The sequence below is a fragment of the Littorina saxatilis genome, linkage group LG9 (genome assembly GCF_037325665.1).
Source record: "Littorina saxatilis isolate snail1 linkage group LG9, US_GU_Lsax_2.0, whole genome shotgun sequence".
Taxonomy (NCBI): Eukaryota; Metazoa; Mollusca; class Gastropoda; order Littorinimorpha; family Littorinidae; genus Littorina; species Littorina saxatilis.
Genome location: NC_090253.1, coordinates 11432055 through 11459502, shown reverse-complemented (window position 1 = coordinate 11459502; position 27448 = coordinate 11432055). Strand labels below are relative to the sequence as shown.

General features: G+C 42.0%; 1 protein-coding gene across 1 annotated transcript in view; it reads left to right on the top strand.

Annotated features, from left to right (window-relative positions):
* The window catches only part of LOC138977095 (uncharacterized), a 91752-nt gene that overhangs the window by 37034 nt on the left and 27270 nt on the right, over positions 1-27448 (top strand). The window contains exons 33-52 of the mRNA XM_070350004.1: positions 1133-1232; positions 2053-2306; positions 2411-2414; positions 2603-2805; positions 2932-3096; positions 3223-3387; positions 3514-3678; positions 4176-4342; positions 5133-5442; positions 5749-5843; positions 6436-6632; positions 7478-7817; positions 13673-13850; positions 14766-14950; positions 15659-15941; positions 16279-16471; positions 18852-19070; positions 24307-25757; positions 26060-26270; positions 26696-26907. Of these exons, the coding sequence (XP_070206105.1) occupies positions 1133-1232; positions 2053-2306; positions 2411-2414; positions 2603-2805; positions 2932-3096; positions 3223-3387; positions 3514-3678; positions 4176-4342; positions 5133-5442; positions 5749-5843; positions 6436-6632; positions 7478-7817; positions 13673-13850; positions 14766-14950; positions 15659-15941; positions 16279-16471; positions 18852-19070; positions 24307-25757; positions 26060-26270; positions 26696-26907 (5097 nt within the window). The remainder of the gene's footprint in view (positions 1-1132; positions 1233-2052; positions 2307-2410; positions 2415-2602; positions 2806-2931; positions 3097-3222; positions 3388-3513; positions 3679-4175; positions 4343-5132; positions 5443-5748; positions 5844-6435; positions 6633-7477; positions 7818-13672; positions 13851-14765; positions 14951-15658; positions 15942-16278; positions 16472-18851; positions 19071-24306; positions 25758-26059; positions 26271-26695; positions 26908-27448) is intronic.

Genomic DNA, 27448 nt, shown 5'->3' with positions numbered 1-27448 from the left:
GATGACCAAGGTCACCCGCGCTGTCCATACTGCGGCAAGGCGTGGTAAGTGTTATGCATGATATCATTCACACTGTCCTTATGTAACCGAGTGCCGAAACACTACGATCACCTCGGGAGGCGAAGTACAATCAAACAGGATTGAAAATGTTAGGGCCAATTTCTTAGCCCTATAAAAACTGTTATGCAAACCCGAAGGTTTCCATGAACATACAGACAATCGGAAACCACCAGACCCCATCACAAACAGAATTCCACAATCAACCGGTGTTGACTTAAAGGCCAACAACTCGGGTGCAGAGTCTGCTGAGAAAGGAGCGGTAGCCTCCCCTGTCACAATCGCCCCCGTTTGAATGAACTCCGTCCCGAAGTTCCGAACCGGGGGACCACTGTCCATCCCAAGTTCGCAGAATGGGAACAGCACGAAAATGTTCAGTGGTCATATTATGCCATCACCTGAACATATCATGCCGAGTCCCAACCCTGCTCGCAGCGCCAGATGTAACCGAGTGCCGAAACACTACGATCACCTCGGGAGGCGAAGTGCAATCAAACAGGATTGAAAATGTTAGGGCTAATTTCTTAGCCCTATAAAAACTGTTATGCAAACCCGAAGGTTTCCATGAACATACAGACAATCGGAAACCACCAGACCCCATCACAAACAGAATTCCACAATCAACCGGTGTTGACTTAAAGGCCAACAACTCGGGTGCAGAGTCTGCTGAGAAAGGAGCGGTAGCCTCCCCTGTCACACTTAGAAAGAACATCATACAGAATCAACTACAAAATGCATACAAGATCGTTTTCTCATCTCACATATTTTTGTATTCAGATAATGTAATTGTGTGTTATATTCTGTAAATGTTTCTTAAACTAAGTAATCATTTATTTATGTATGTTTTTGTGAGGCACTTAGAATTTGTATTAGGATTTACGCCATGTAAGTATCCTCATTATTATTATAATTGTTTGCAATATGTTCCCATTTCTCCCCTTAGACTGTAAATAAAACCTGTAATAAAAATCAGGATGTGATATGTCAAACGCTTCAGGTCTGCATGCGTAATTGTGCCTGTGTTTCTTTCTATCCGTCTGTCTGCCGATGTTTATTTCTGTGTTTTCTCTTTCAGTTCTAGCAGTTCTCCTACCCAAACACCGGGACCTGGTTTCAATTGTTCAGTCCTCCAGGTCAAAGGAAGACACCCCAGAGATGCCGCTTTCAGGCTTGAGGTACATAAGGTTGTGTGTTTGTGTGTGTGTGTTTATGTGTTGGTTTGTGTGTTGTGTATGTTTTGTGTGTGTGTGTGGGTGTGTGTGTGTTTGTGTGTGTTTGTGTTTGTGTGTGTGTGTGTGTGTGTGTGTGTGTGTGTGTGTGACATCCCAGAAATGCCGCTTTCAGGTTTGAGGTACATAAGGCTTTGCTTTCCGTTGGCAAGAAAAGAAACTCTGTGTGTGTGTGCGTGTGTGTGTGTGTGTGTGTGTGTGTGTGTGTGTGTGTCTGTGTGTGTGTGTGTGTGCGTGTGTGTGTGTGTATTTGTGTATGTGTATGTGTGTGTGTGTGTGTGTGTGTGTGTGTACGTGTGTGTGTATGTGTATGTGTATGTTTGATTGGCTATTGATTGCAACAGAGAAAAAAACGCATGTTATTTTTACGATTTGTTCAAAGGCCCAATCAAATTTATATTCCCTGAAGTTTGACCCCCTTCGTAAGCAGTGAGACAATGACATCCCAACTGTTCGTCTGTATGCATTTTTTTTTTTAGAAATATGGTAGAGGCAAGAGCTTTGGAACTTCACACACTGTTAGGATCATCTCAGTTTTCTGCTGAACAGTTATGTTGTAGGAGCGCCTTAACAATACGTAGTTTTATTACTTACCACAACGCCTTCGGATCTATTTCTAGACATTATCATTGTCAGCATCATTATTGTAATTCATGCACTAACTGCAGCCATGCAGATATTGCTGTGCAGATACGTACGCCACTACCTTTGTCGGCCTTGTTGATTTTTAATCAAACCTATTTCTTGTTTTAATTTGAACGGGCAGTTTGCGGTAGAAGACGAAGACAGTGACCTCAGCCTGTCTTACGCCGTTGGTGACTACCCGGGTGGAACCAACGTCCAGGGGTGGACCACCATGAGAGGCAACTCTCTCCTCTCACCCGCTGAGCTACCGTGTGGGATCCCTCTCCACTTTCTGGTCAAGGCCCGTAACTCCCAGGGACTGGAGACAACTGCGCGCTGTTCTATTCCCACCTTTGACTGCACCTTTCCTGATGGCAGAGTGGATGCTTCTCACAGGTAAAAACTGTGTGTGCATGTTATAGAATTGAACGCTTTGCCAATTCAGTGTATACTCTATTTTTTATTAGGAAATGAAACCAATTACAACCTAACATTTTAAGCAAGGTTTCTTGAACTGCCAACCAACACGTTTTTCCTTTTGATTTGCTTGTCCTGAGCTATCACGTCATGGAAATATTCCTCAGCTTTTAGTTTATTTGAGTGAAAGATTCTTAAGCTGCAAACTAAAATGAACCACTTTAGCTTTTGCTTTGCCAGTCGTGATTTGTTACGCCATGAATATATACTATCAGATCGTGTCTCCCAACAGGTGTAGCAGCCATCCCAGTAGACTCAAGTCCCAGGTGATCCTGTTTGACGACTCCCAGCTCCAGCCAGACAAGCTGTTCCACGGTGTTGGCTACAGTCCCAGCTCCTTTGGTCACGAGGTGGTTCACTGGCAGCCACTCACCCTTCATAACTCTCTCCCCCAGCCAGGTGTCTCTGGTGATCTCAGGTGTGTTAACTGTTGTTTCTTGTCACGAGGTGGTTCACTGGCAGCCACTCACCCTTCACAACTCTCTCCCCCAGCCAGGTGTCTCTGGTGATCTCAGGTGTGTTAACTGTTGTTTTTTGTCACGAGGTGGTTCACTGGCAGCCACTCACCCTTCACAACTCTCTCCCCCAACCAGGTGTCTCTGGTGATCTCAGGTGTGTTAACTGTTGTTTCCTGTCACGAGGTGGTTCACTGGCAGCCACTCACCCTTCACAACTCTCTCCCCCAGCCAGGTGTCTCTGGTGATCTCAGGTGTGTTAACTGTTGTTTCTTGTCACGAGGTGGTTCACTGGCAGCCACTCACCCTTCACAACTCTCTCCCCCAGCCAGGTGTCTCTGGTGATCTCAGGTGTGTTAACTGTTGTTTCTTGTCACGAGGTGGTTCACTGGCAGCCACTCACCCTTCACAACTCTCTCCCCCAGCCAGGTGTCTCTGGTGATCTCAGGTGTGTTAACTGTTGTTTCTTGTCACGAGGTGGTTCACTGGCAGCCACTCACCCTTCACAACTCTCTCCCCCAGCCAGGTGTCTCTGGTGATCTCAGGTGTGTTAACTGTTGTTTCTTGTCACGAGGTGGTTCACTGGCAGCCACTCACCCTTCACAACTCTCTCCCCCAGCCAGGTGTCTCTGGTGATCTCAGGTGTGTTAACTGTTGTTTCTTGTCACGAGGTGGTTCACTGGCAGCCACTCACCCTTCACAACTCTCTCCCCCAGCCAGGTGTCTCTGGTGATCTCAGGTGTGTTAACTGTTGTTTCTTGTCACGAGGTGGTTCACTGGCAGCCACTCACCCTTCACAACTCTCTCCCCCAGCCAGGTGTCTCTGGTGATCTCAGGTGTGTTAACTGTTGTTTCTTGTCTTGAGAACACAGGGGTATATGCGATAGCATTGTGACATCAGATACTGTCACAGCATTTTCCCTAAAACAATGTGCTGAAACAAATTATATGAACGTACCTTCAAATAAGTGCCAGAAAAATTGTTATAGGTTTTACCATGACAGGTATACATCTTTTTGGTTATATGATTTATCAAAAAAATGGCTTGAAACGTTTAATTAATTTAGCGTATATACTGGCAAAATGCTGTAGCATGTGTTTCCGTTACGGATGACTGAATTGAGGTATTATAAGTAACAAACTACTTGAATGTTTTTTTTGAGACGGGCATTTTCCGTGACAAAATTAATAAAAAATACGGTTACACGTATTTTGGGATCGTGCCATCTGGTGGTGTGTTCAGTCCGGACGCAATTGTCTCACATCAGTCAAAACGTAATCGTACTGTCAAATGAAATATTACTTTGTAATAAAAATACGGCGATGTCTTCAGACTGTTCAGTGCACCTAGATCTGGACGCCTGAGCGCCAGCCCTAAGCAATCTGTGTCAGGCGACAGTGCTGCCACCTGTGCCACGGCCTGTGTCACGCTGTCCACGTGTGTCACGTTCGTGTACAACCCCTACCTGCATCAGTGCGAACTGCACGAGGTCACGGAAGGTTGGTTTCTCCCCTTTCATATCTAATTTGTAGTAGTAGTTTTGGAACTGCCATATAATCGCCAAAAGAACTCGCGGCTCATAAGTTATTCCATTCTTTGGTTGCGCACAGTTGGAGTTTTATATCTTCACTCGTCAAGGTCGACGAATCTATCTAATTATTTTATGGACTTGCACTTAAAACCTGAGTGCTTGGTGCAAATTTGAACGTATCCGGAGGTGGATTCCAAAACGGTGCTACCTTATCTGCCAGAATGTCTGTGTTTCCCAGCTGTGTGAGATTGTAAATAGCTCACATGCTGTTTAAATCACTTTTTATTTATTTTACTCTTTCTTTTTCAGCAGCACCCTTTGTTTCGGACATTAATTTTATATGTCGATTATGTTTGTGGATTAAGTCTGACGTAGGACATGTTCGTGCGGTGTTGTCTGACGTAGGACATGTTCATGCAGTGTTGTCTGACATATGACATGTTCATGCGGTGTTGTCTGACGTAGGACATGTTCTTGCGGTGTTGTCTGACGTAGGACATGTTCGTGCGGTGTTGTCTGACGTAGGACATGTTCATGCAGTGTTGTCTGACGTAGGACATGTTCATGCGGTGTTGTCTGACGTAGGACATGTTCATGCGGTGTTGTCTGACGAGGATGAGTATGAATGGGTTGATGATTTTGCTTCTGTAATTCTTGTTGAGGCAAGTGCTGTGTCCTGAATTTTCATTTAGCGCATCTTGTTACCACAAATTATGTAACATAACACAGCTTTTTCATCGTCTTGCGTTCATTTTTAGGAGCGAACGCGGAGAGAAAAGCAGACGCAAACTACGAGACATACGAGAGACTGGGCAAGTCATATACAGCCATTTTGCGCTACGAGAATCTGTTGCTGCGTCACGGGACCAAGTATTACGTCAATACTGACGTAGAAAACGTGCTGGGTTATCGTGCCACGCTGACGTCACAAGGTACCATGGTGGATATGACGCCACCAGAACCTGGTCCTGTTGGAGATGTGACTTCAGATTACATCACTGTTGGTGGCTGCAACGCCTCAATCATTCAACGATGTGAAGATCACGTAACCAACAGTCTCAATCACAGGTGCATGGCTGCAAACCAAATGCGAAACAGAGAGAGAGAGAGAGAGAGAGAGAGAGAGAGATAGAGAGAGAGAGAGAGAGAGAGAGAGAGAGAGAGAAAATCACTCTATCCAAGCATCCACATTGATTGAAACTTTGAATATATAAAAAGTATATGGTGCAAAACCGATATATGATAACGTGTTTTATCCAGCTGGGCTTCATTTCTATGAAACGATAAGTCCGAATGCTGTACTAGTAACTAGCCTTAGATGATTAATACTCGTGTTCCTGCTGGCCTGTATTTAATACATTTCTCCGCCTGCAGGAAAGTTATCGATGGAGCTGGCAGCAGAACGGTGTTTAACGGAAACCGGAAGGGGCAGGAGATGAAGTTTACCATGGAAAACTACCATGCTGCTGGTAATAAGCTATGCCTATTTTTATTATCTGTGTCTATTGTATTCTTTGAAACCATCCCTTAAAAAGCGATTTCTCTAAATTTGACATAATAATTATTGTTTGTGTCAGATACTGTGAGTGAATAGATTTTGATGTCTGACCCTGCAACCACCATGCCCCAAGTCACAGGCTTAGTGTTTCATATTCCATATTCCTTCTCTCCTTGTCTGATTCTGTTAGCATGTTCTTTTTTGTTTCTTGCCAGTGTCATTACTTAATGAACAAAAACAATAACAAAAAGTGAGAAAAAACCCCAATTCTTTAGTGATAAGTGAGGCGTCTTTCGTGTCCAAGTGTTGCCGTCACAAACCGTGTATAAAAGACGGAACATTTTCCCGTCACTTGGCGCGTTATGGATTTTAAAACTGCCGTCCTGATACGGTTAAGATCTAAGCTACACAGAACTTCATAGTACGGTACTATATCTTGCAGAAATTGCGATGTTTCTGATGAAGCGCGCCTTTAAACCAAGACTGACATTTGTTTGGTGTAAGAGCGTTTTGAACCGACGTCTGTTTCAAACTGTTTAAATGACTATTGTCCACCCCGACAGCCAACTGGGACGGTTTCAAGGACGCGGAGTGTGGTATCCATGGTTACACGTGGTCAGTGGGCACCACGCTGTGTGGAACGGACGTGGTCAGTTTCGTTGACCCCCACGCGTCCATCCCCAACCCCAATGACTGGACATACACCGGACTGGCCAGGGATCTTCAGCTGCCCAACGGAGCCTATTACGTCACTGTACAGGTATAACTTGTTCCTACCGTCATGCTTCCGTTTTTTGAGCGTTATTCGTACAAATGAGTGAAATTGATGTGCTTCAGTTGAAGCTAAGATTAAATACATTTATAAAAATATGGTACGTTAGAAAGATTAAGCCACTTGGAACTACATTTTGCGACCAATGGATACACTTTGAACCGCGACTCTAAAATACAGTTTGAGCGGTTCTGTGTCTGATATTGTTTTCTTTTCATTAGTTTGTAATTAAATAATCTGTGTAAATGGTTCCTGCTTTAAAACCTTATCTTGTTGCTGCGTCTTTTAAAAAAACACTGATTCAAACTGGGCGAAGTCGACTTTCTGAAGCTCGCTGCACGAAGCTTGGAGCTACATTTTTGGTAAAAAGACTTTGAATAAGAATAAAAAATAACACCCAAACACCAAAATGAAATAAATATTTCGGAGTGAAAACTCCTTCTTCAGTAATCATGTAATGGAATCAAAACAAACGATGACGTAAAAACAGAAAGGAAATTACGTAAGAATACAAATGACGTCATTCTAAAAATAGATAAAACACGTGCAAATTTGCTATTGTTCTCTCTCTCTCTCTCTCTCTCTCTCTCTCTCTCTCTCTCTCTCTCTCTCTCTCTCTCTCTCTCTCTCTCTCTCTCTAAAGTAAGCAGTAAAGGTAAAACGTCATATGTTTGCAAGCACATACACTTGAGCACACTCACTCCCACACGCACACACACACATACTTCCAGGTGTTAAAAAGACTTTGAGAAGATTTAGTGAAGTCAACTTCGGGTTCAATAATGGACATAAGCTTCTGCGTTGCTACAAGGATGAAAATGTTCAATCAACAGGCTGTGAGTGACGTCATTCACGGCGGAGACCTTGTGACGTCAGTGTGTCACTCCGCCCCTTTCACCGTGGACACCACGCCCCCAAACTTCCACAGCGTCAAGGAGTTCCTCTTTGACGACTCCTTCCGCTTTCTGGCCGTCTACTACAACGTCTCTGACGACACTTCCGGTGTAGCACGCATGGAGTTCGGGTTGGGGAGGACCAAGTATGACGTCATGATTAGGAAATATCTTCCCTTTGAGATGCGCGGTGTGGAGGGCAACACGTACATCGTGAACGAAGAGTTCGAGACAGAGGACGGGAGTCCTGCATGGATCAGGTTGAAAGTGGTCAACAGCGGTGAGAGGTTGACTCTTTTTATGCTCGATATTCTTATTTCAATCAATGAGTCTTATCTGTACATGGCTCCCAAACAACTTTTTTCTCGAACACAAGTTCAGCGTGTGTGTATTCAAAACGACACATACATTCAAGAGCAAAACCAAACCTAATAGTCCAGGCATCTTAGCCACTTTAGTGAAGGGAACGTTGAAGTGACAATGACTAGGTTTAAAATGTCCCTTATCAGAAAGTTCAACCTCATTCCTTTGATGTTTATTAAACACATTTTCATATAAAGTTGGCGCTTCATACGGAAAAATGGCTTTGAAATTGACCCAAATCCTTCTTTGGGCTCTGTAAATGTCGTTTGGGGGTATGGTTGTAAAATGGTATCTACTGGTCACCCCAATGTATAAACTGAAAACTCTTTCTGCACCAGAACACGCAGAAAGGATTGTATCTGCCTGATGTCTGATGCTTTTCAAAATCCCCAACCACTAACACCTTCAAAACGGACTTTAACTGACACTGTTGTTTTTCCCTATATAATCCTTACTATTTTTCCGAGACGTCGTCGTGTTGTGTATTTAGCTTGCCACAACCTCATACATGGTCCTAAAAGTTAAAGTTGAAGAAAATACTAAAGATAAATGAAAAAGCTGACGCAGTGTCATTCGCACCGTGAATCCCCCCATGGGAACATACTAAAGTCTGGTTCCAAATAGGCTCAATTTCCTTCTATTTCTTTGTATTTCTGCCTCGTAGGGGTAGGGGTGTTCAAACCAAAGGCACCTTTAAACCAAAATTCAAATCACACATCTTACAATACTAAGACACTCAGCAGTAAAAGGGTGTCTGCTGGTAAAAAATTCCAAACAATCCTAAAAGTACTTCACTACTAAAAGTGCTTTTAAAAAGAGCCGTTATTTTTCCCTCTATATTCAGTATTGTGTTTTCTGCGAACATGTAGTCTATTTAGATGGTTGTCGTGTGCACTTGAGTTGCTAAAGCGTTTTCAGTTGGGCATATGTCGAAAAGCAAAGAATTAGCCCTTTGAAAACCATCAGAACTGTCACACAAAAATAACATTTACCTATCTCACCAACTGACCAAACATAGGGCTTTTCCTTATGTATTATGTATTGTCGTGTTTTTTGTAGCATACTTGTGAAAACAGCCACCACTGTTGTAAATGATACTTTAAAGAGCATTATTTCATTTTTACAGTTGAAGGACAACCTGGACTGCCGTATATTACAGCTGTTTTACAATCAGCCAAAATTTTCTTAACAAACGTATGTTAAGAACAACTCCCATAGTGAAATTGAAGGAAAACAAATTGAAAATCCCCCTGCCTTAGAGGAGCTAAAGAATCAACAATAAACGACTGCATGGATAGCTTGATGCACGAATGCATTGCGGACATGTTTGTCTCCAACCAAGAGAAAGTTCCAAAAAATCCCTTTTGTGCTTCTTATTATACAGTGACGTCAAAGACAGCCTTTTCTGCTGTTCATACATTCAGGGGTTATGGTTACACTAAACGACGTAGTTGTAGACATACTGCCATCCAGATTTATTTTTTCCTTGCGAGCAGTCACAGGGTGTTTGTGCTGTCTGCCAACCGTTAGATGACCCCGCCCAAGTCTGTTAAGGGACCGTTTGACCGTTATAGAACGCGTCTTTTTGATTTTTTGGCACAGTTGGAAACGGTTGATTTTTATCTCTACCATTGTTTCCAAACATTATATAGGAATGTTTTGTGAACAACGGATAATAGCCGCTACTCGCATGTGTAGCAAAAGTGAGCGTACATACTCACCCTGGTCGTCCAGCCGTTGTCCGTTGCCCGTCTTTATCTGTCTGTACTGAACATTACCTTTGGATATTTCTCCAACGCTATGAAGTGAAGAAACACCAAATGTTGCAAAATGTTGTATGACCCCAAGAGCTCAAAAAAGATACTTGAGAACCTTGACCTTACCTTAAGGTCAAGGTCACAGGGAGAATGAATGTGGTCTAAAAACTGCAAAATTTCACATTGTGCCAGTTTTCTGGAAAACAAATTAAAAACAGCGGGCTTAGTTTTGTATGGTATACAAGAAAAAGAAAGCCTTATCTTCTGATACCATTTTGGTTGACCTCGCTTCAATGTCAAGGTCACAGGAGTCCTTCAAAGTTGAATTGTATACATGTTTTGAAGTGACCTTGACCCTGAACTATGAAAAAAATCTTTCAAACTTCATAATTGTGTGGGGCACATGTTATATACTGATATTGAGCCACATTTAGTCACATATCATCAAGGTCAAGGTCACTTTGCCCCTTATGAAATGTGACTGAAACGGGCAATTGAATCACTAAAAGTGACAATGTCTCTTTGTAGAAAGTGCCAATAAGTATGTTTATGCTTCCTATGTCTTGAATTGATAGCCTTGTGATGTGTGACCTTTGATGATCTTGACCTTGGCCAAAGGTCATGTGTAATTTGGTAGGAAAAATCTGTAAAACAGTTCTAATAGTGTACAATGTCCTTGCCAGCTTCAGTTGTTAGACCTTCACCTTCAAGGTCACCTGAAGGTCAAGGTCACTTTAAGACAAAGGTCAAGCATGAGAGTCGCATGGGCTTTGCTTTGTTAAGATTTTTTACCAAGACACATGGATTTCTTTACCCGGCTTGGTCACATTTTTCATAGGGGTCAATGTGACCTTGACCCTAACGATATGTGACCAGATGTGGCTCACTATGAAATTCTAACAAACGCCCCACTCAGTGTTTAAGTTTGTAAGAGATATCGTCCATAGTAAAGTTAAAGGGGCAAGCTCACATCAAAATATGTCTACAATTCAACTTTGAAGGGCTCCTCTGACCTTGACATTGAAGCGAGGTCAACCAAAATGGTATCAGAAGATAAGGCTTTCTTTTTCTTGTATACCATACAAAACTAAGCCCGCTGTTTTTAATTTGTTTTCCAGAAAACTGGCACAATGTGAAATTTTGCAGTTTTTAGACCACATTAATTCTCCCTGTGACCTTGACCTTATGGTAAGGTCAAGGTTCTCAAGTATCTTTTTTGAGCTCTTGGGGTCATACAACATTTTGCAACATTTGGTGTTTCTTCACTTCATAGCGTTGGAGAAATATCCAAAGGTAATGTTCAGTACAGACAGATAAAGACGGGCAACGGACAACGGCTGGACGACCAGGGTGAGTATGTACGCTCACTTTTGCTACACATGCGAGTAGCGGCTATTATCCGTTGTTCACAAAACATTCCTATATAATGTTTGGAAACAATGGTAGGGATAAAAATCAACCGTTTCCAACTGTGCCAAAAAATCAAAAAGACGCGTTCTATAACGGTCAAACGGTCCCTTAACAGACTTGGGCGGGGTCATCTAACGGTTGGCAGACAGCACAAACACCCTGTGACTGCTCGCAAGGAAAAAATAAATCTGGATGGCAGTATGGCTACAACTACGTCGTTTAGTGTAACCATAACCCCTGAATGTATGAACAGCAGAAAAGGCTGTCTTTGACGTCACTGTATAATAAGAAGCACAAAAGGGATTTTTTGGAACTTTCTCTTGGTTGGAGACAAACATGTCCGCAATGCATTCGTGCATCAAGCTATCCATGCAGTCGTTTATTGTTGATTCTTTAGCTCCTCTATGGCAGGGGGATTTTCAATTTGTTTTCCTTCAATTTCACTATGGGAGTTGTTCTTAACATACGTTTGTTAAGAAAATTTTGGCTGATTGTAAAACAGCTGTAATATACGGCAGTCCAGGTTGTCCTTCAACTGTAAAAATGAAATAATGCTCTTTAAAGTATCATTTACAACAGTGGTGGCTGTTTTCACAAGTATGCTACAAAAAACACGACAATACATAATACATAAGGAAAAGCCCTATGTTTGGTCAGTTGGTGAGATAGGTAAATGTTATTTTTGTGTGACAGTTCTGATGGTTTTCAAAGGGCTAATTCTTTGCTTTTCGACATATGCCCAACTGAAAACGCTTTAGCAACTCAAGTGCACACGACAACCATCTAAATAGACTACATGTTCGCAGAAAACACAATACTGAATATAGAGGGAAAAATAACGGCTCTTTTTAAAAGCACTTTTAGTAGTGAAGTACTTTTAGGATTGTTTGGAATTTTTTACCAGCAGACACCCTTTTACTGCTGAGTGTCTTAGTATTGTAAGATGTGTGATTTGAATTTTGGTTTAAAGGTGCCTTTGGTTTGAACACCCCTACCCCTACGAGGCAGAAATACAAAGAAATAGAAGGAAATTGAGCCTATTTGGAACCAGACTTTAGTATGTTCCCATGGGGGGATTCACGGTGCGAATGACACTGCGTCAGCTTTTTCATTTATCTTTAGTATTTTCTTCAACTTTAACTTTTAGGACCATGTATGAGGTTGTGGCAAGCTAAATACACAACACGACGACGTCTCGGAAAAATAGTAAGGATTATATAGGGAAAAACAACAGTGTCAGTTAAAGTCCGTTTTGAAGGTGTTAGTGGTTGGGGATTTTGAAAAGCATCAGACATCAGGCAGATACAATCCTTTCTGCGTGTTCTGGTGCAGAAAGAGTTTTCAGTTTATACATTGGGGTGACCAGTAGATACCATTTTACAACCATACCCCCAAACGACATTTACAGAGCCCAAAGAAGGATTTGGGTCAATTTCAAAGCCATTTTTCCGTATGAAGCGCCAACTTTATATGAAAATGTGTTTAATAAACATCAAAGGAATGAGGTTGAACTTTCTGATAAGGGACATTTTAAACCTAGTCATTGTCACTTCAACGTTGTTCTCTAATATGCCTGGACTATAACGTAGAGGGGGGAATCGAGACGAGGGTGTGGTGTATGTGTGTGTGTGTGTGTGTGTGTGTGTGCGATTCAGAGAAAACTACTGGACCGATCTTCATGAAACTTGACATGAGAGATCCTGAGTATGGTATCTCCAGACGTTTTTTTCATTTTTTGGATAAATGTCTTTGATGACGTCATATCCGGCTTTTCGTGAAAGTTGAAGCGGCACTGTCACGCTCTCATTTTTCAACCAAATTGGTTGAAATTTTGGTCAAGTAATCTTCGACAAAGCCCGGACTTTGGTATTGCATTTCAGCTTGAAGGCTTAAAAATTAATTGATGAGTTTGCTCATTAAAGTTGTCATTAAAATCGATTTTTCGCAAACAGATTTAAAATTGATTGCATCGTATTCTTCATCACATTCTGAATCTAAAAATATATACATATGTCATGTTTACTCTTAAAATGTGATCACAATTAACGAAAATAGGTTAACTAATACTACGATTACAATGTAAGAAATCGATCCAAAAATGGTTTCATCTTATTCTTTATCATTTCCTGATTCCAAAAACATATAGATATGATAGGTTGGATTCAAAACAAGCTCAGAAAGTTAACAAGAATACAGAAAAGCGCGCGTTCCTGCTTAGCACAATACGCTACCGCGCTAATCTGGCGTGTCAATATCACTACGTTTTGCACGTGGGAGGTGAGCGATTTCCTTCACGCGGGGATTGACGAAGCTGTACTGTCTTGGTGAAAAAATACAGTGCGTTCAGTTTCATCCCGTGAGTTCGACAGCTTGACTAAATGTAGTAATTTCGCCTTACGCGACTTGTTTGTCTGTAGTTTTGTACTTCGCTTCTGGTATATAAAGGTTTGATCAACAGTGATGGCTCGGATGACATAAATCCATACATTTCGTATACTCACCTACTGTCTTGACATGAATAATTTGCATAGGAGCCATTATCTTGATAAAACTTTACCCCCCCAAAAAACAAACAAAAAACCCAACAATATTGTCTGTCGTGCAGTGGGTCTTTCAGCAACTGGTGCTGGCGAGACTCCGGTCCTGTTGGACAGCACTCCCCCTGTGGCGGGTCAAGTGATGGACGGGACGGAGCTTGGACACGACATCTGCTGTCAGGTGTCAGCCAATCAGATCTGCGCTCAGTGGGCCGACTTCTATGATCCGGACTCCAGCATTGACAGGTGAGAGGTTATGAAGACAATTCTACACATCTCCGCTGCCTTCAAAAAGTTAAAATTATGTTGATAATACGTACAAAAAACCTTCAAAAACATAAAAGCTATTTATGTATTCGGTTAGCTTGTCAGTTATTTGTTATGATACCTTGCTCGCATCATCTTGCACACACTTTCCTTGACAACACGATGTGACGTGTTTAGAAATGTCAAGAAGTGCTGCAGTATTTGTGTTAGATAGAGAGTATTTCAAAGCAGTTGAACTTTCACTATTCTCCTCCTGTCGGTATATGTAAGCGCTGGCTTTGCTTCTGATAAACATCTGTTGGTTTGGTTTGTTTTGCTTAACGCCCAGCCGACCACGAAGGGCCATATCAGGGCGGTGCTGCTTTGACATATAACGTGCGCCACACACAAGACAGAAGTCGCAGCACAGGCTTCATGTCTCACCCAGTCACATTATTCTGACACCGGACCAACCAGTCCTAGCACTAACCCCATAATGCCAGACGCCAGGCGGAGCAGCCACTAGATTGCCAATTTTAAAGTCTTAGGTATGACCCGGCCGGGGGGTTCGAACCCACGACCTCCCGATCACGGGGCGGACGCCTTACCACTAGTCCACCGTGCCGGTATAAACATCTGTAAGCTCAAGGCACTTAACAGAGGATTGGAAACAGAAGACAAATTAAGTGTTTTGACAATATTAGGCTACAACAGTAGAATAATTGCAGCCGGATGCAGTTATTGTCCTCCATATTTCCTTCTGCAATTCGGTTAAACATCTTCAACTCATAAGCAATCCTATCGTCTTGTCGGTTTATCAAATACATATGCAATAAAACGACAACGATATTTCCTGGAGAATTGTTTTAGGACCCTGACAACACTGCATGAGATTGGACGTTGTTGTGATTGCAGCTACTTATGGGGCGTGGGGTTGACACAGGGTAAAGATGACGTGGTGACTTTCCACATGCTGACTGCCTATGAAAAGCAGTCGTGTAAGCACGTGACACTCCAGCACAACGTGACCTACTTCTCCACAGTGGTGGCCAACAACAAGGCTCTCAACCAGAAGTCGGCCAACGCTTCGTCTGACGGACGTGAGTCAGATAGTACTGACAAACATGTTATAGCGATGTTAGTGGACGTTACACCGCCCATGTCTAGCACTCTGCCCAAAGGTGTTAAAGTCATGCATATCTTCCCCTTAAAGTTTCAGAGAGTGTGATTTAATTTTGATAAATAGAATTAAACAATGACAAAAGTTTGAGCTGATTGTTGTCGTAACTGAGGCTCGTGCAAAGATCTGTGTGTAACTCTTTAATAGGATCGCAGATTCCCTCCTGCATGTTGCAAGTGTGGAAAAAATAAACACGAGGAGTACAAATGCATTAGATCCTTATAGTCAGTGTATTTGAAAAAAAATAAGGCAAAAAAAAAAATAGTCTGTTTACGGTAACCCGACCGACCCTATTTTTTTCGCGCGACCCTAGACTTTTTTTTGGCATTTGGGGAAAAAAAAAATCTTTTGTTTTTTTTTGCAAAATAACGTAAAAATATGTTTTTTTTGGAGGGAAAAAATAAAAAAATCCCGACCTACCGACCCTATTTTTTTGGGCCTATGTTACCGTAAACAGACCTTTTTTTTTTGTTGGCCTAAGGACGTGTCACTTTAGTGTTTCCATTTCTCTGCATATTTTTTGTGCGAAAATAGTGAAGATATGGTTTGCAAATGAATAACATCTTCAGCCAAAGTAATTAAAAAAATAAACAGAGAGCTATCCTTCATTGTTTGCATTTCTGTGCAGTCCTTGTGGACATTACGTCACCGGTCTCAGGCATCGTGTCTGATGGTAATGACGTCATGCATGACGTCAACTACACGTCAGAGACAGCAACCGTCACTACATCGTGGATTGATTTCTACGACCCGGAGAGTGGCCTGGCGGACTATACACTGTCAGTGACGATCAACAACAACATGGAGAAAACGTTCACAGGAATCAGTGACAACCTGGAAGTGTTCTCTGATCATTCGTTCTCTCTGGAACACGGGGATAGTGTGGTCGTGACTTTGCAGGCAAATAACAGGTAGCAGTTCTTGTGTGTGTTTCTCTGTCTGTCTGTTTGCCTGTGTGTCTGTCTGTCTGTCTGCCTGTCTTGCTGTCCGTCTGTCTGTCTGCCTGTCGGTCTATCTCTGTTTCCTATTGGTATGCGGCTATCACTCTTTCTCTCTCTGTCTCTCTCTGTCTCTCTCTGTCTCTCTACCCTCCCTCTCTCGACGACCAAGCAGTCATTATCGTCAGTTCTTGATATAACATGTCCAAGTTATCGTCCTTTTACAAATAACATTGCCATAAGCACGCACCTTGGACTTCCGAAATTACTAGCAAACATGTGAATACACCAACAACATTTTTGTGAACAGGGCGGGTGGACAGGTGAGAGTGTCGACAGACGGGATGCTGGTTGACCACACCCCTCCCGAGCTGGTTGACCTCGGCACAGAGAACCGGACACTGTACCAACAGAGTCAGGATGTTCTGCACTTTCTCATGGAGTTTGATGACCCTGAGTCTGGCGTGGAGGAATACCGCTGTGTTGTCTTTGAAGCGTTTCACGTGAGTCACTTTAGTTACTGCATGTTTTTTTTTTAAATTTTCATCAAATAATTGAATGTTAACATTGTCAGCGTATTAATTCCTATCAGTGATTCACTATACAAGGTACCAAAAGTGAGCTCTGTGGTGGCAGCTGAGCAATTCTTCGTTCCCAGTTCTCTGTTAATATTTCCCGAGCTCAAAGCATGTTTCGTCATGAAACCTGTGCGCCCGATGACCCAAGAACAGTTTTCTTGTTTCACGACACATGAGCTTCTTGACTGACTGGCTTGCAAACTAGTGAAAAAACAATAGCAAAAACACGAATTCTTGAGATGGTTATTTAATGATAATAATTACACATTAACATGCATCCATTTGAAACTCCTCGGTCTTCATCGTGGGTTGACGCCCTCCCAAAGCCTAATTGAAACGCGACTCTGTTGCTGCTAGCTTTCCACTGGGAGGAAGCGACCCGAACTTCCCAGCAATGGGACAATAAAGTAATGAAAAAAAAATCTCATAGATACCTTGACTTTGGAGATAAGAAGAAAATATTGGGCGCATTTACGTGATTTGTAAAATGTTTTACATTTTTACAAATCACGGGTTAACAGTGTTGGCAAAAATAGATTTTTTAATTTTTTTTTTTATATCATTCTACGCTTGAATTACCATTCATGAGTTGCAAAAACGTAAAAATTGCCATTCAAATGTGCCTTATTTGCAAACATGTATCACGGAATCGCAGAACATGTTTACACCGTCATGCTACACAACATTCGCGCCATGCAAATAGCTGCGATATCTCTATTTACAACATGTAAGAAAAATGACTAAACAGTAATTCAGTGAATCTCTCCAAAGCTCTGTGCAGTTGAAAACAGACATCAAAGAAATAGTTATACATGTATTCACTTCTGAACAGTGGGCGGATAGAGATATAAATCATGCTGCTTCAAGAATAACATAACATGAATTCATATCAATGTTTTTCCTTCTTTTTTACATTTAGTCAAGTTTTGACTAAATGTTTTAACGTAGAGGGGGGAATCGAGACGAGGGTCGTGGTGTATGTGTGTGTGTGTGTGTGTGTGTGTGTGTGTGTGTGTGTGTGTGTGTGTGTGTGTAGAGCGATTCAGACTAAACTACTGGACCGATCTTTATGAAATTTGACATGAGAGTTCCTGGGTATGAAATCCCCGAACGTTTTTTTAATTTTTTTGATAAATGTCTTTGATGACGTCATATCCGGCTTTTCGTGAAAGTTGAGGCGGCACTGTCACGCCCTCATTTTTCAACCAAATTGGTTGACATTTTGGTCAAGTAAGGTTCGACGAAGCCCGGACTTCGGTATTGCATTTCAGCTTGGTGGCTTAAAAATCAATTGATGACTTTGGTCATTAAAAATCTAAAAATTGTAAAAAAAATAAAAATTTATAAAACGATCCAAATTTACGTTCATCTTATTCTCCATCATTTTCTGATTCCAAAAACATATAAATATGTTATATTTGGATTAAAAACAAGCTCTGAAAATTAAATATATAAAAATTATTATCAAAATTAAATTGTCGAAATCAATTTTAAAAACACTTTCATCTTATTCCTTGTCGGTTCCTGATTCCAAAAACATATAGATATGAATATGTTTGGATTAAAAACACGCTCAGAAAGTTAAAACAAAGAGAGGTACAGAAAAGCGTGCTATCCTTCTTAGCGCAACTATTACCCCGCTCTTCTTGTCAATTTCACTGCCTTTGCCAATAGCGGTGGACTGACGATGCTACGAGTATACGGTCTTGCTGAAAAATGGCATTGTGTTCAGTTTCATTCTGTGAGTTCGACAGCTACTTGACTAAATGTTGTATTTTCGCCTTACGCGACTTGTTCTCAGTTGGCGCAGTAGCCTAGTGGTTAGTACATCAGACACGAAGTCTTGAGGTCGAGAGTTCGGATCTTCGCCGGTGCGTTTATTTTTTCCCCTTGATCTCTCTTGAAGATAAAATAATGATCAGTCTTGAGAGAGCAAACCGGATGTTATCCCTGCAAAATTCAAGCGTTGGCTGAAGCTCTCAAGGTCATACACGCCTTATATGTGGGGTTTCGGGTAGTGTTTGCTGTACAGAATTCTGTACATGATTTTCATCCCTATCTTTTCAACCTCGTAGCCCCGGAAAGTCATAAATAGACGACAGCTTTAACGAATCTGTAATATATTCAGTGTTCATTAAAGTAATCTTTTTATGTATGTCATTGACTCAAAGACAAACATCGTCACAGCGTTACGTATTCAACGGCAGTAGGTGTGCGAGAGTGTTTCAGAGAAGGGTGAGCGTAACTAACAATCAGAAGTCACATCTTGCGATAACAAATTGTACTTGTTTTCTTTTTGTTTTAGGGCACCAAGAGTAAGATTTGGCCCGAGTTGTCAGACTTTCACCCAATTAGCTTGAACGTGACGTCATCCCCATCCCAGCAGCTCCACCTGCCCGGCCTGTCTCTCCAAAATGGCGCCGCCTACAATCTCAAGGTTACGGCTGTAAACAGGGCCAAGATGGCGACTGCAGAGGAATCTGAAGCCGTCACGGTGGACACAACACCACCTGATATTCTCAAGGTCTTTCTTGTTTCTGTGTTGAGTTGATGTGATATTAGTGTTATTTTACAGCAATAGAGTTTTCTTGTCCACTTATTAGCAGTCATTTATACCAGCTGAATGTGGACGATGTAAAAGAACATGCGACGCGCACAGTGTTCTCTTTAAACTGACAGATAGGTGGGCAGACAGATATCTACAAACTGAATTCAGTCCAGTTTCTTAGAAGGATATTTTTCAGAAAATGTGTTGAACAAACTAACACAGCTAAATTGGTAACACTTTCATAGTGATTTACTTTGCTTTCTGTCTTGAGCATGGACAACGACGTGTGGAATTAGTCTCGACCAGTTCGATTGTTTGCTTGTTTGTCAAGCAAATATATGTTTCCTGATTTGAATACATTCGTATTGTTGTAGGTTGAGAATACAGGAAATAAATCTTAGGGAGTGCTATTGGTGCAGAGATGTGCCTTATAGTCCAGGCATATTAGAGAACAACGTTGAAGTGACAATGACTAGGTTTAAAATGTCCCTTATCAGAAAGTTCAACCTCAGTCCTTTGATGTTTATTAAACACATTTTCATATAAAGTTGGCGCTTCATACGGAAAAATGGCTTTGAAATTGACCCAAATCCTTCTTTGGGCTCTGTAAATGTCGTTTGGGGGTATGGTTGTAAAATGGTATCTACTGGTCACCCCAATGTATAAACTGAAAACTCTTTCTGCACCAGAACACGCAGAAAGGATTGTATCTGCCTGATGTCTGATGCTTTTCAAAATCCCCAACCACTAACACCTTCAAAACGGACTTTAACTGACACTGTTGTTTTTCCCTATATAATCCTTACTATTTTTCCGAGACGTCGTCGTGTTGTGTATTTAGCTTGCCACAACCTCATACATGGTCCTAAAAGTTAAAGTTGAAGAAAATACTAAAGATAAATGAAAAAGCTGACGCAGTGTCATTCGCACCGTGAATCCCCCCATGGGAACATACTAAAGTCTGGTTCCAAATAGGCTCAATTTCCTTCTATTTCTTTGTATTTCTGCCTCGTAGGGGTAGGGGTGTTCAAACCAAAGGCACCTTTAAACCAAAAGTCAAATCACACATCTTACAATACTAAGACACTCAGCAGTAAAAGGGTGTCTGCTGGTAAAAAATTCCAAACAATCCTAAAAGTACTTCACTACTAAAAGTGCTTTTAAAAAGAGCCGTTATTTTTCCCTCTATATTCAGTATTGTGTTTTCTGCGAACATGTAGTCTATTTAGATGGTTGTCGTGTGCACTTGAGTTGCTAAAGCGTTTTCAGTTGGGCATATGTCGAAAAGCAAAGAATTAGCCCTTTGAAAACCATCAGAACTGTCACACAAAAATAACATTTACCTATCTCACCAACTGACCAAACATAGGGCTTTTCCTTATGTATTATGTATTGTCGTGTTTTTTGTAGCATACTTGTGAAAACAGCCACCACTGTTGTAAATGATACTTTAAAGAGCATTATTTCATTTTTACAGTTGAAGGACAACCTGGACTGCCGTATATTACAGCTGTTTTACAATCAGCCAAAATTTTCTTAACAAACGTATGTTAAGAACAACTCCCATAGTGAAATTGAAGGAAAACAAAGTGAAAATCCGCCTGCCATAGAGGAGCTAAAGAATCAACAATAAACGACTGCATGGATAGCTTGATGCACGAATGCATTGCGGACATGTTTGTCTCCAACCAAGAGAAAGTTCCAAAAAATCCCTTTTGTGCTTCTTATTATACAGTGACGTCAAAGACAGCCTTTTCTGCTGTTCATACATTCAGGGGTTATGGTTACACTAAACGACGTAGTTGTAGCCATACTGCCATCCAGATTTATTTTTTCCTTGCGAGCAGTCACAGGGTGTTTGTGCTGTCTGCCAACCGTTAGATGACCCCGCCCAAGTCTGTTAAGGGACCGTTTGACCGTTATAGAACGCGTCTTTTTGATTTTTTGGCACAGTTGGAAACGGTTGATTTTTATCCCTACCATTGTTTCCAAACATTATATAGGAATGTTTTGTGAACAACGGATAATAGCCGCTACTCGCATGTGTAGCAAAAGTGAGCGTACATACTCACCCTGGTCGTACAGCCGTTGTCCGTTGCCCGTCTTTATCTGTCTGTACTGAACATTACCTTTGGATATTTCTCCAACGCTATGAAGTGAAGAAACACCAAATGTTGCAAAATGTTGTATGACCCCAAGAGCTCAAAAAAGATACTTGAGAACCTTGACCTTACCTTAAGGTCAAGGTCACAGGGAGAATGAATGTGGTCTAAAAACTGCAAAATTTCACATTGTGCCAGTTTTCTGGAAAACAAATTAAAAACAGCGGGCTTAGTTTTGTATGGTATACAAGAAAAAGAAAGCCTTATCTTCTGATACCATTTTGGTTGACCTCGCTTCAATGTCAAGGTCACAGGAGTCCTTCAAAGTTGAATTGTATACATGTTTTGAAGTGACCTTGACCCTGAACTATGAAAAAAATCTTTCAAACTTCATAATTGTGTGGGGCACATGTTATATACTGATATTGAGCCACATTTAGTCACATATCATCAAGGTCAAGGTCACTTTGCCCCTTATGAAATGTGACTGAAACGGGCAATTGAATCACTAAAAGTGACAATGTCTCTTTGTAGAAAGTGCCAATAAGTATGTTTATGCTTCCTATGTCTTGAATTGATAGCCTTGTGATGTGTGACCTTTGATGATCTTGACCTTGGCCAAAGGTCATGTGTAATTTGGTAGGAAAAATCTGTAAAACAGTTCTAATAGTGTACAATGTCCTTGCCAGCTTCAGTTGTTAGACCTTCACCTTCAAGGTCACCTGAAGGTCAAGGTCACTTTAAGACAAAGGTCAAGCATGAGAGTCGCATGGGCTTTGCTTTGTTAAGATTTTTTACCAAGACACATGGATTTCTTTACCCGGCTTGGTCACATTTTTCATAGGGGTCAATGTGACCTTGACCCTAACAATATGTGACCAGATGTGGCTCACTATGAAATTCTAACAAACGCCCCACTCAGTGTTTAAGTTTGTAAGAGATATCGTCCATAGTAAAGTTAAAGGGGCAAGCTCACATCAAAATATGTCTACAATTCAACTTTGAAGGGCTCCTCTGACCTTGACATTGAAGCGAGGTCAACCAAAATGGTATCAGAAGATAAGGCTTTCTTTTTCTTGTATACCATACAAAACTAAGCCCGCTGTTTTTAATTTGTTTTCCAGAAAACTGGCACAATGTGAAATTTTGCAGTTTTTAGACCACATTAATTCTCCCTGTGACCTTGACCTTATGGTAAGGTCAAGGTTCTCAAGTATCTTTTTTGAGCTCTTGGGGTCATACAACATTTTGCAACATTTGGTGTTTCTTCACTTCATAGCGTTGGAGAAATATCCAAAGGTAATGTTCAGTACAGACAGATAAAGACGGGCAACGGACAACGGCTGTACGACCAGGGTGAGTATGTACGCTCACTTTTGCTACACATGCGAGTAGCGGCTATTATCCGTTGTTCACAAAACATTCCTACATAATGTTTGGAAACAATGGTAGGGATAAAAATCAACCGTTTCCAACTGTGCCAAAAAATCAAAAAGACGCGTTCTATAACGGTCAAACGGTCCCTTAACAGACTTGGGCGGGGTCATCTAACGGTTGGCAGACAGCACAAACACCCTGTGACTGCTCGCAAGGAAAAAATAAATCTGGATGGCAGTATGGCTACAACTACGTCGTTTAGTGTAACCATAACCCCTGAATGTATGAACAGCAGAAAAGGCTGTCTTTGACGTCACTGTATAATAAGAAGCACAAAAGGGATTTTTTGGAACTTTCTCTTGGTTGGAGACAAACATGTCCGCAATGCATTCGTGCATCAAGCTATCCATGCAGTCGTTTATTGTTGATTCTTTAGCTCCTCTATGGCAGGCGGATTTTCACTTTGTTTTCCTTCAATTTCACTGTGGGAGTTGTTCTTAACATACGTTTGTTAAGAAAATTTTGGCTGATTGTAAAACAGCTGTAATATACGGCAGTCCAGGTTGTCCTTCAACTGTAAAAATGAAATAATGCTCTTTAAAGTATCATTTACAACAGTGGTGGCTGTTTTCACAAGTATGCTACAAAAAACACGACAATACATAATACATAAGGAAAAGCCCTATGTTTGGTCAGTTGGTGAGATAGGTAAATGTTATTTTTGTGTGACAGTTCTGATGGTTTTCAAAGGGCTAATTCTTTGCTTTTCGACATATGCCCAACTGAAAACGCTTTAGCAACTCAAGTGCACACGACAACCATCTAAATAGACTACATGTTCGCAGAAAACACAATACTGAATATAGAGGGAAAAATAACGGCTCTTTTTAAAAGCACTTTTAGTAGTGAAGTACTTTTAGGATTGTTTGGAATTTTTTACCAGCAGACACCCTTTTACTGCTGAGTGTCTTAGTATTGTAAGATGTGTGATTTGAATTTTGGTTTAAAGGTGCCTTTGGTTTGAACACCCCTACCCCTACGAGGCAGAAATACAAAGAAATAGAAGGAAATTGAGCCTATTTGGAACCAGACTTTAGTATGTTCCCATGGGGGGATTCACGGTGCGAATGACACTGCGTCAGCTTTTTCATTTATCTTTAGTATTTTCTTCAACTTTAACTTTTAGGACCATGTATGAGGTTGTGGCAAGCTAAATACACAACACGACGACGTCTCGGAAAAATAGTAAGGATTATATAGGGAAAAACAACAGTGTCAGTTAAAGTCCGTTTTGAAGGTGTTAGTGGTTGGGGATTTTGAAAAGCATCAGACATCAGGCAGATACAATCCTTTCTGCGTGTTCTGGTGCAGAAAGAGTTTTCAGTTTATACATTGGGGTGACCAGTAGATACCATTTTACAACCATACCCCCAAACGACATTTACAGAGCCCAAAGAAGGATTTGGGTCAATTTCAAAGCCATTTTTCCGTATGAAGCGCCAACTTTATATGAAAATGTGTTTAATAAACATCAAAGGACTGAGGTTGAACTTTCTGATAAGGGACATTTTAAACCTAGTCATTGTCACTTCAACGTTCCCTTCACTAAAGTGGCTAAGATGCCTGGACTATTAGTTAAAGTTAAATGTATCGAGCTTTCATCAATCTTTGCAGCATTGCCATGTCATTACTCGTTGAGACGCAGACACACACGTGACAAACACTGTGTGCAGGTTCTACTGGCGCGGGAAGGAGAGGAGGAGGAGACCAATGATGCTGGCCAGGTAGAGCACGTCGACAAAGAACCGCTGTGGGTCACATGGTCACCTCACGACTCACAGAGCGGCATCAAGACCTCCCACCTCTGTATTGGCCCTGACGGCTCTGATGACTGTCTGTCCTCACCTCAAGTGTTGACTGTCGACGGGTCTCTGCCAGCCACGCTTTCCTTCCGTGACCTCCACCTGCAGATCAGCAATGAGCAGAAGCAGGTTCTGTACCGCGTGTACCTGGTCGTCATCAACGGTGCCGGGATTGCGTCCGGCATCGTCACGTCCAAACCGTTCCTGCTGCTCCACGCCAACGTGGCCGGCGTCGTGTCTGACGGTCGGGACGACGACGACGTCGACTTTTCCCACGACACGTCCTCCATCGCCATCACCTTCAGCGGCTTCAGCAGCCAGGCGTGCGGCATTGCGGGTTATGAGTGGGGGGTGGGCACCTCGCCCTTCGCCACCAACGTCCTGCCCTACACGGACTACGGGCTGGTGGTGGATGACGCGGGAAACGGCTTCGCTCAGGTCGACGTCATGCAGTTTGAGGGACAGACATACTACAGCAGCGTCAGGGCCACCACCGGACACAACTGTCACGAACAGTACATCGTGGCTTCCTCGGACGGTTTTACTGTCGACACCACGCCACCGACAGCCTCTTTCCGCATCGGTTCACGTCTTGTGACGTCACATGACGTGGTGTACCAGGTGACTTCAGACCACCTTGACGTCATGTGGGAAGTACGGGACCCCAGTGGACTTAACGAGACCCGAATGCGGCAAGACGTCTTTGACTCAAACTCTCTCAGTGTGAACGTTCCAGCAGTCCCTGAAGATCACTTAGCGTTGAGAAGCAGGATTTCATCGGGAGACTCCCTCTTCCCTGCACTAATGGTGACAGACAACGCAGGCAATGAGGCAAGCCTGTCTTTTCCCACTGTGACGCTTGACTTTACACCGCCAGATATCATTGACTTGCGATGCAGCAAGGTCGTGTCTTCTCGCTCGTCGCTTCTCTCCTGCGACTGGGAGACAATCAACGAGACACACAGCGCGCTGTCAGAGATCCTGATAGGCCTCGGCAACGGTCCTTCCAAAGCTAACATCATCAACATGACGTCAGTCCCACGTCATATTCATCATTGGAGCTATGATGTCAACAGCATCTTGGAATCCCAGGATATCAAAGACTTCTTCGTCATTGTCGGAGTGACAAATGCTGCAGGTCTAAAAAAAGAAATTCCAGTAAAAGTAATGAGAGACGTCAGCCCACCTTCGGTAGATGAAGTGATAATCGTGACGTCACCAGGTCCAGGTCACCATGACGTCAAGCAGCAATGTCAGACCACTCAGGATTACATGGAGATTCTTTTGAAAGGAGTAACAGACAAAGAATCAGAAATTGGAAGGTAAATGATAGTCATTTTTTTCTTGCTGATGTTTGAGTTTAATCTGTCCGATTTTTGTGCATTGATTGTTTCTTTGCTTGTTTGCTTGTTTTGTGTGTGAGATATTTTGAAACAAACTCTGATGAGTAAGGGACAAGAATGTTCTACATTGCCTCATCAGCCTGTCACTGTGTTATGTTGTATGCAGGTGCCCAGGTCAGTGTAGATATCAAGCACCTTGCATTATAAGCCTAAAGTATAGAAGTAGCTAGAACATTCAGTGCTAGAAGACAAACATACATAAAGTGATTTCTGTGTCCTAGTGTCGAGCTGGCCCTGGGTTCCTCTCCAGGCCGCAGTGACGTCAGAGGATTCCGTGTGTGTGGTGAGGCAGACGGTATGTACGTAATGGAGAGACTTGCCCTGTCTGCCGGGGCTACTGTCTACGTCACCGCTAGAATCACCAACACTGTTGGCCTTTACGTCATAGCTACGTCAGACGCTGTCGTCATCAGTCCTGAGCCTCGGCTGGAGGTGAGTGCAAAGTGAAGTGAAGGCCAGACTGCTCGTGACTGAGAAATACTGAAGATTATGACAGAGTGGTGGTTGTTCTTCGTACAACTGAGATCTCCTTGTATATTTTAAGTCATAGCTGTAAAAGTTGGGAACGGAAATTCTGATAATGTTTGTATGGGAACTCCAGAACGAACGATCTCGCGGTAGAGTGATATTCAAACGTCGAAAATGGGAAAAAGGGTTAATAAAATTGTGTAGTTTAAAAAAAGGTGGAAATCTGTCTAGGGCACGTAAAATAAAAGTTTGCTTGAGTTCGTACCCCTATTGTATTTTATTTTATTATTGTATCATGTTGAAATCGAATAACATCTTGTTCAAACCAAAAAGTGAAAACTCACATTGGTTGATATTTGTCACCATGCAGTAAGACCTGTCTGTCACAGGTGAGTGACGGACCAGATGAGAGTGATCGTGACGGTCAGAGCGAGGTGCACGTGCTGGAGGGCCGGTGGCGCTACTCTGACCCGTGTCCAGTGCTGCTCGCCCAGTGGTCAGTGCTGGAGCTGGCTGGTCAGCCCCTCACCAACTTCACCCACATCCCGGACACCGCCACGTACTTCTACAACGACGCGCTGCATCTAGACAACTTCAAGACGTGAGATGATGAGTTGTTTTAATAAAAAAAATAAAAAATCGTTTATTTTTTATTTTAAATCTTATAGATGACGAGTTTTAACTCATTGATTGCCCGACGAATTTACTAAAAAAAAAGCTATAAAAACAACAACAATTATACCAAAACTGAGAAAATGGCCATCAGGGGAGGCAATCATCTTGCTCCAAACGCAAAGGGCAATATACAACTGTTGTTTCCCTTGTCAGTGTATTGATTTTTTCTCTCATAGTTATTGTGGCAGTTATAGGGCTAATCTTGATTTTCTGATACAGTATTACGAAAGTGGAATACTTCCCTGAAGTATGATGTTTGGGTCTATTCATTGTTTGACGCGCACAGACGCAGGATGCCAAGCAGCAATATCGACCATCTTCAACACTAACAACTAAATTACTGTCACAGAACTGTAGAAAGTAGTTTGAAGACTAGAACCTGTAACAGAATTAAACGAAAGCAAGGTAAAAATATGGCACTGATCACATGCCGTCATTCCACACCATCCTGAATGAGTCGGCGATAA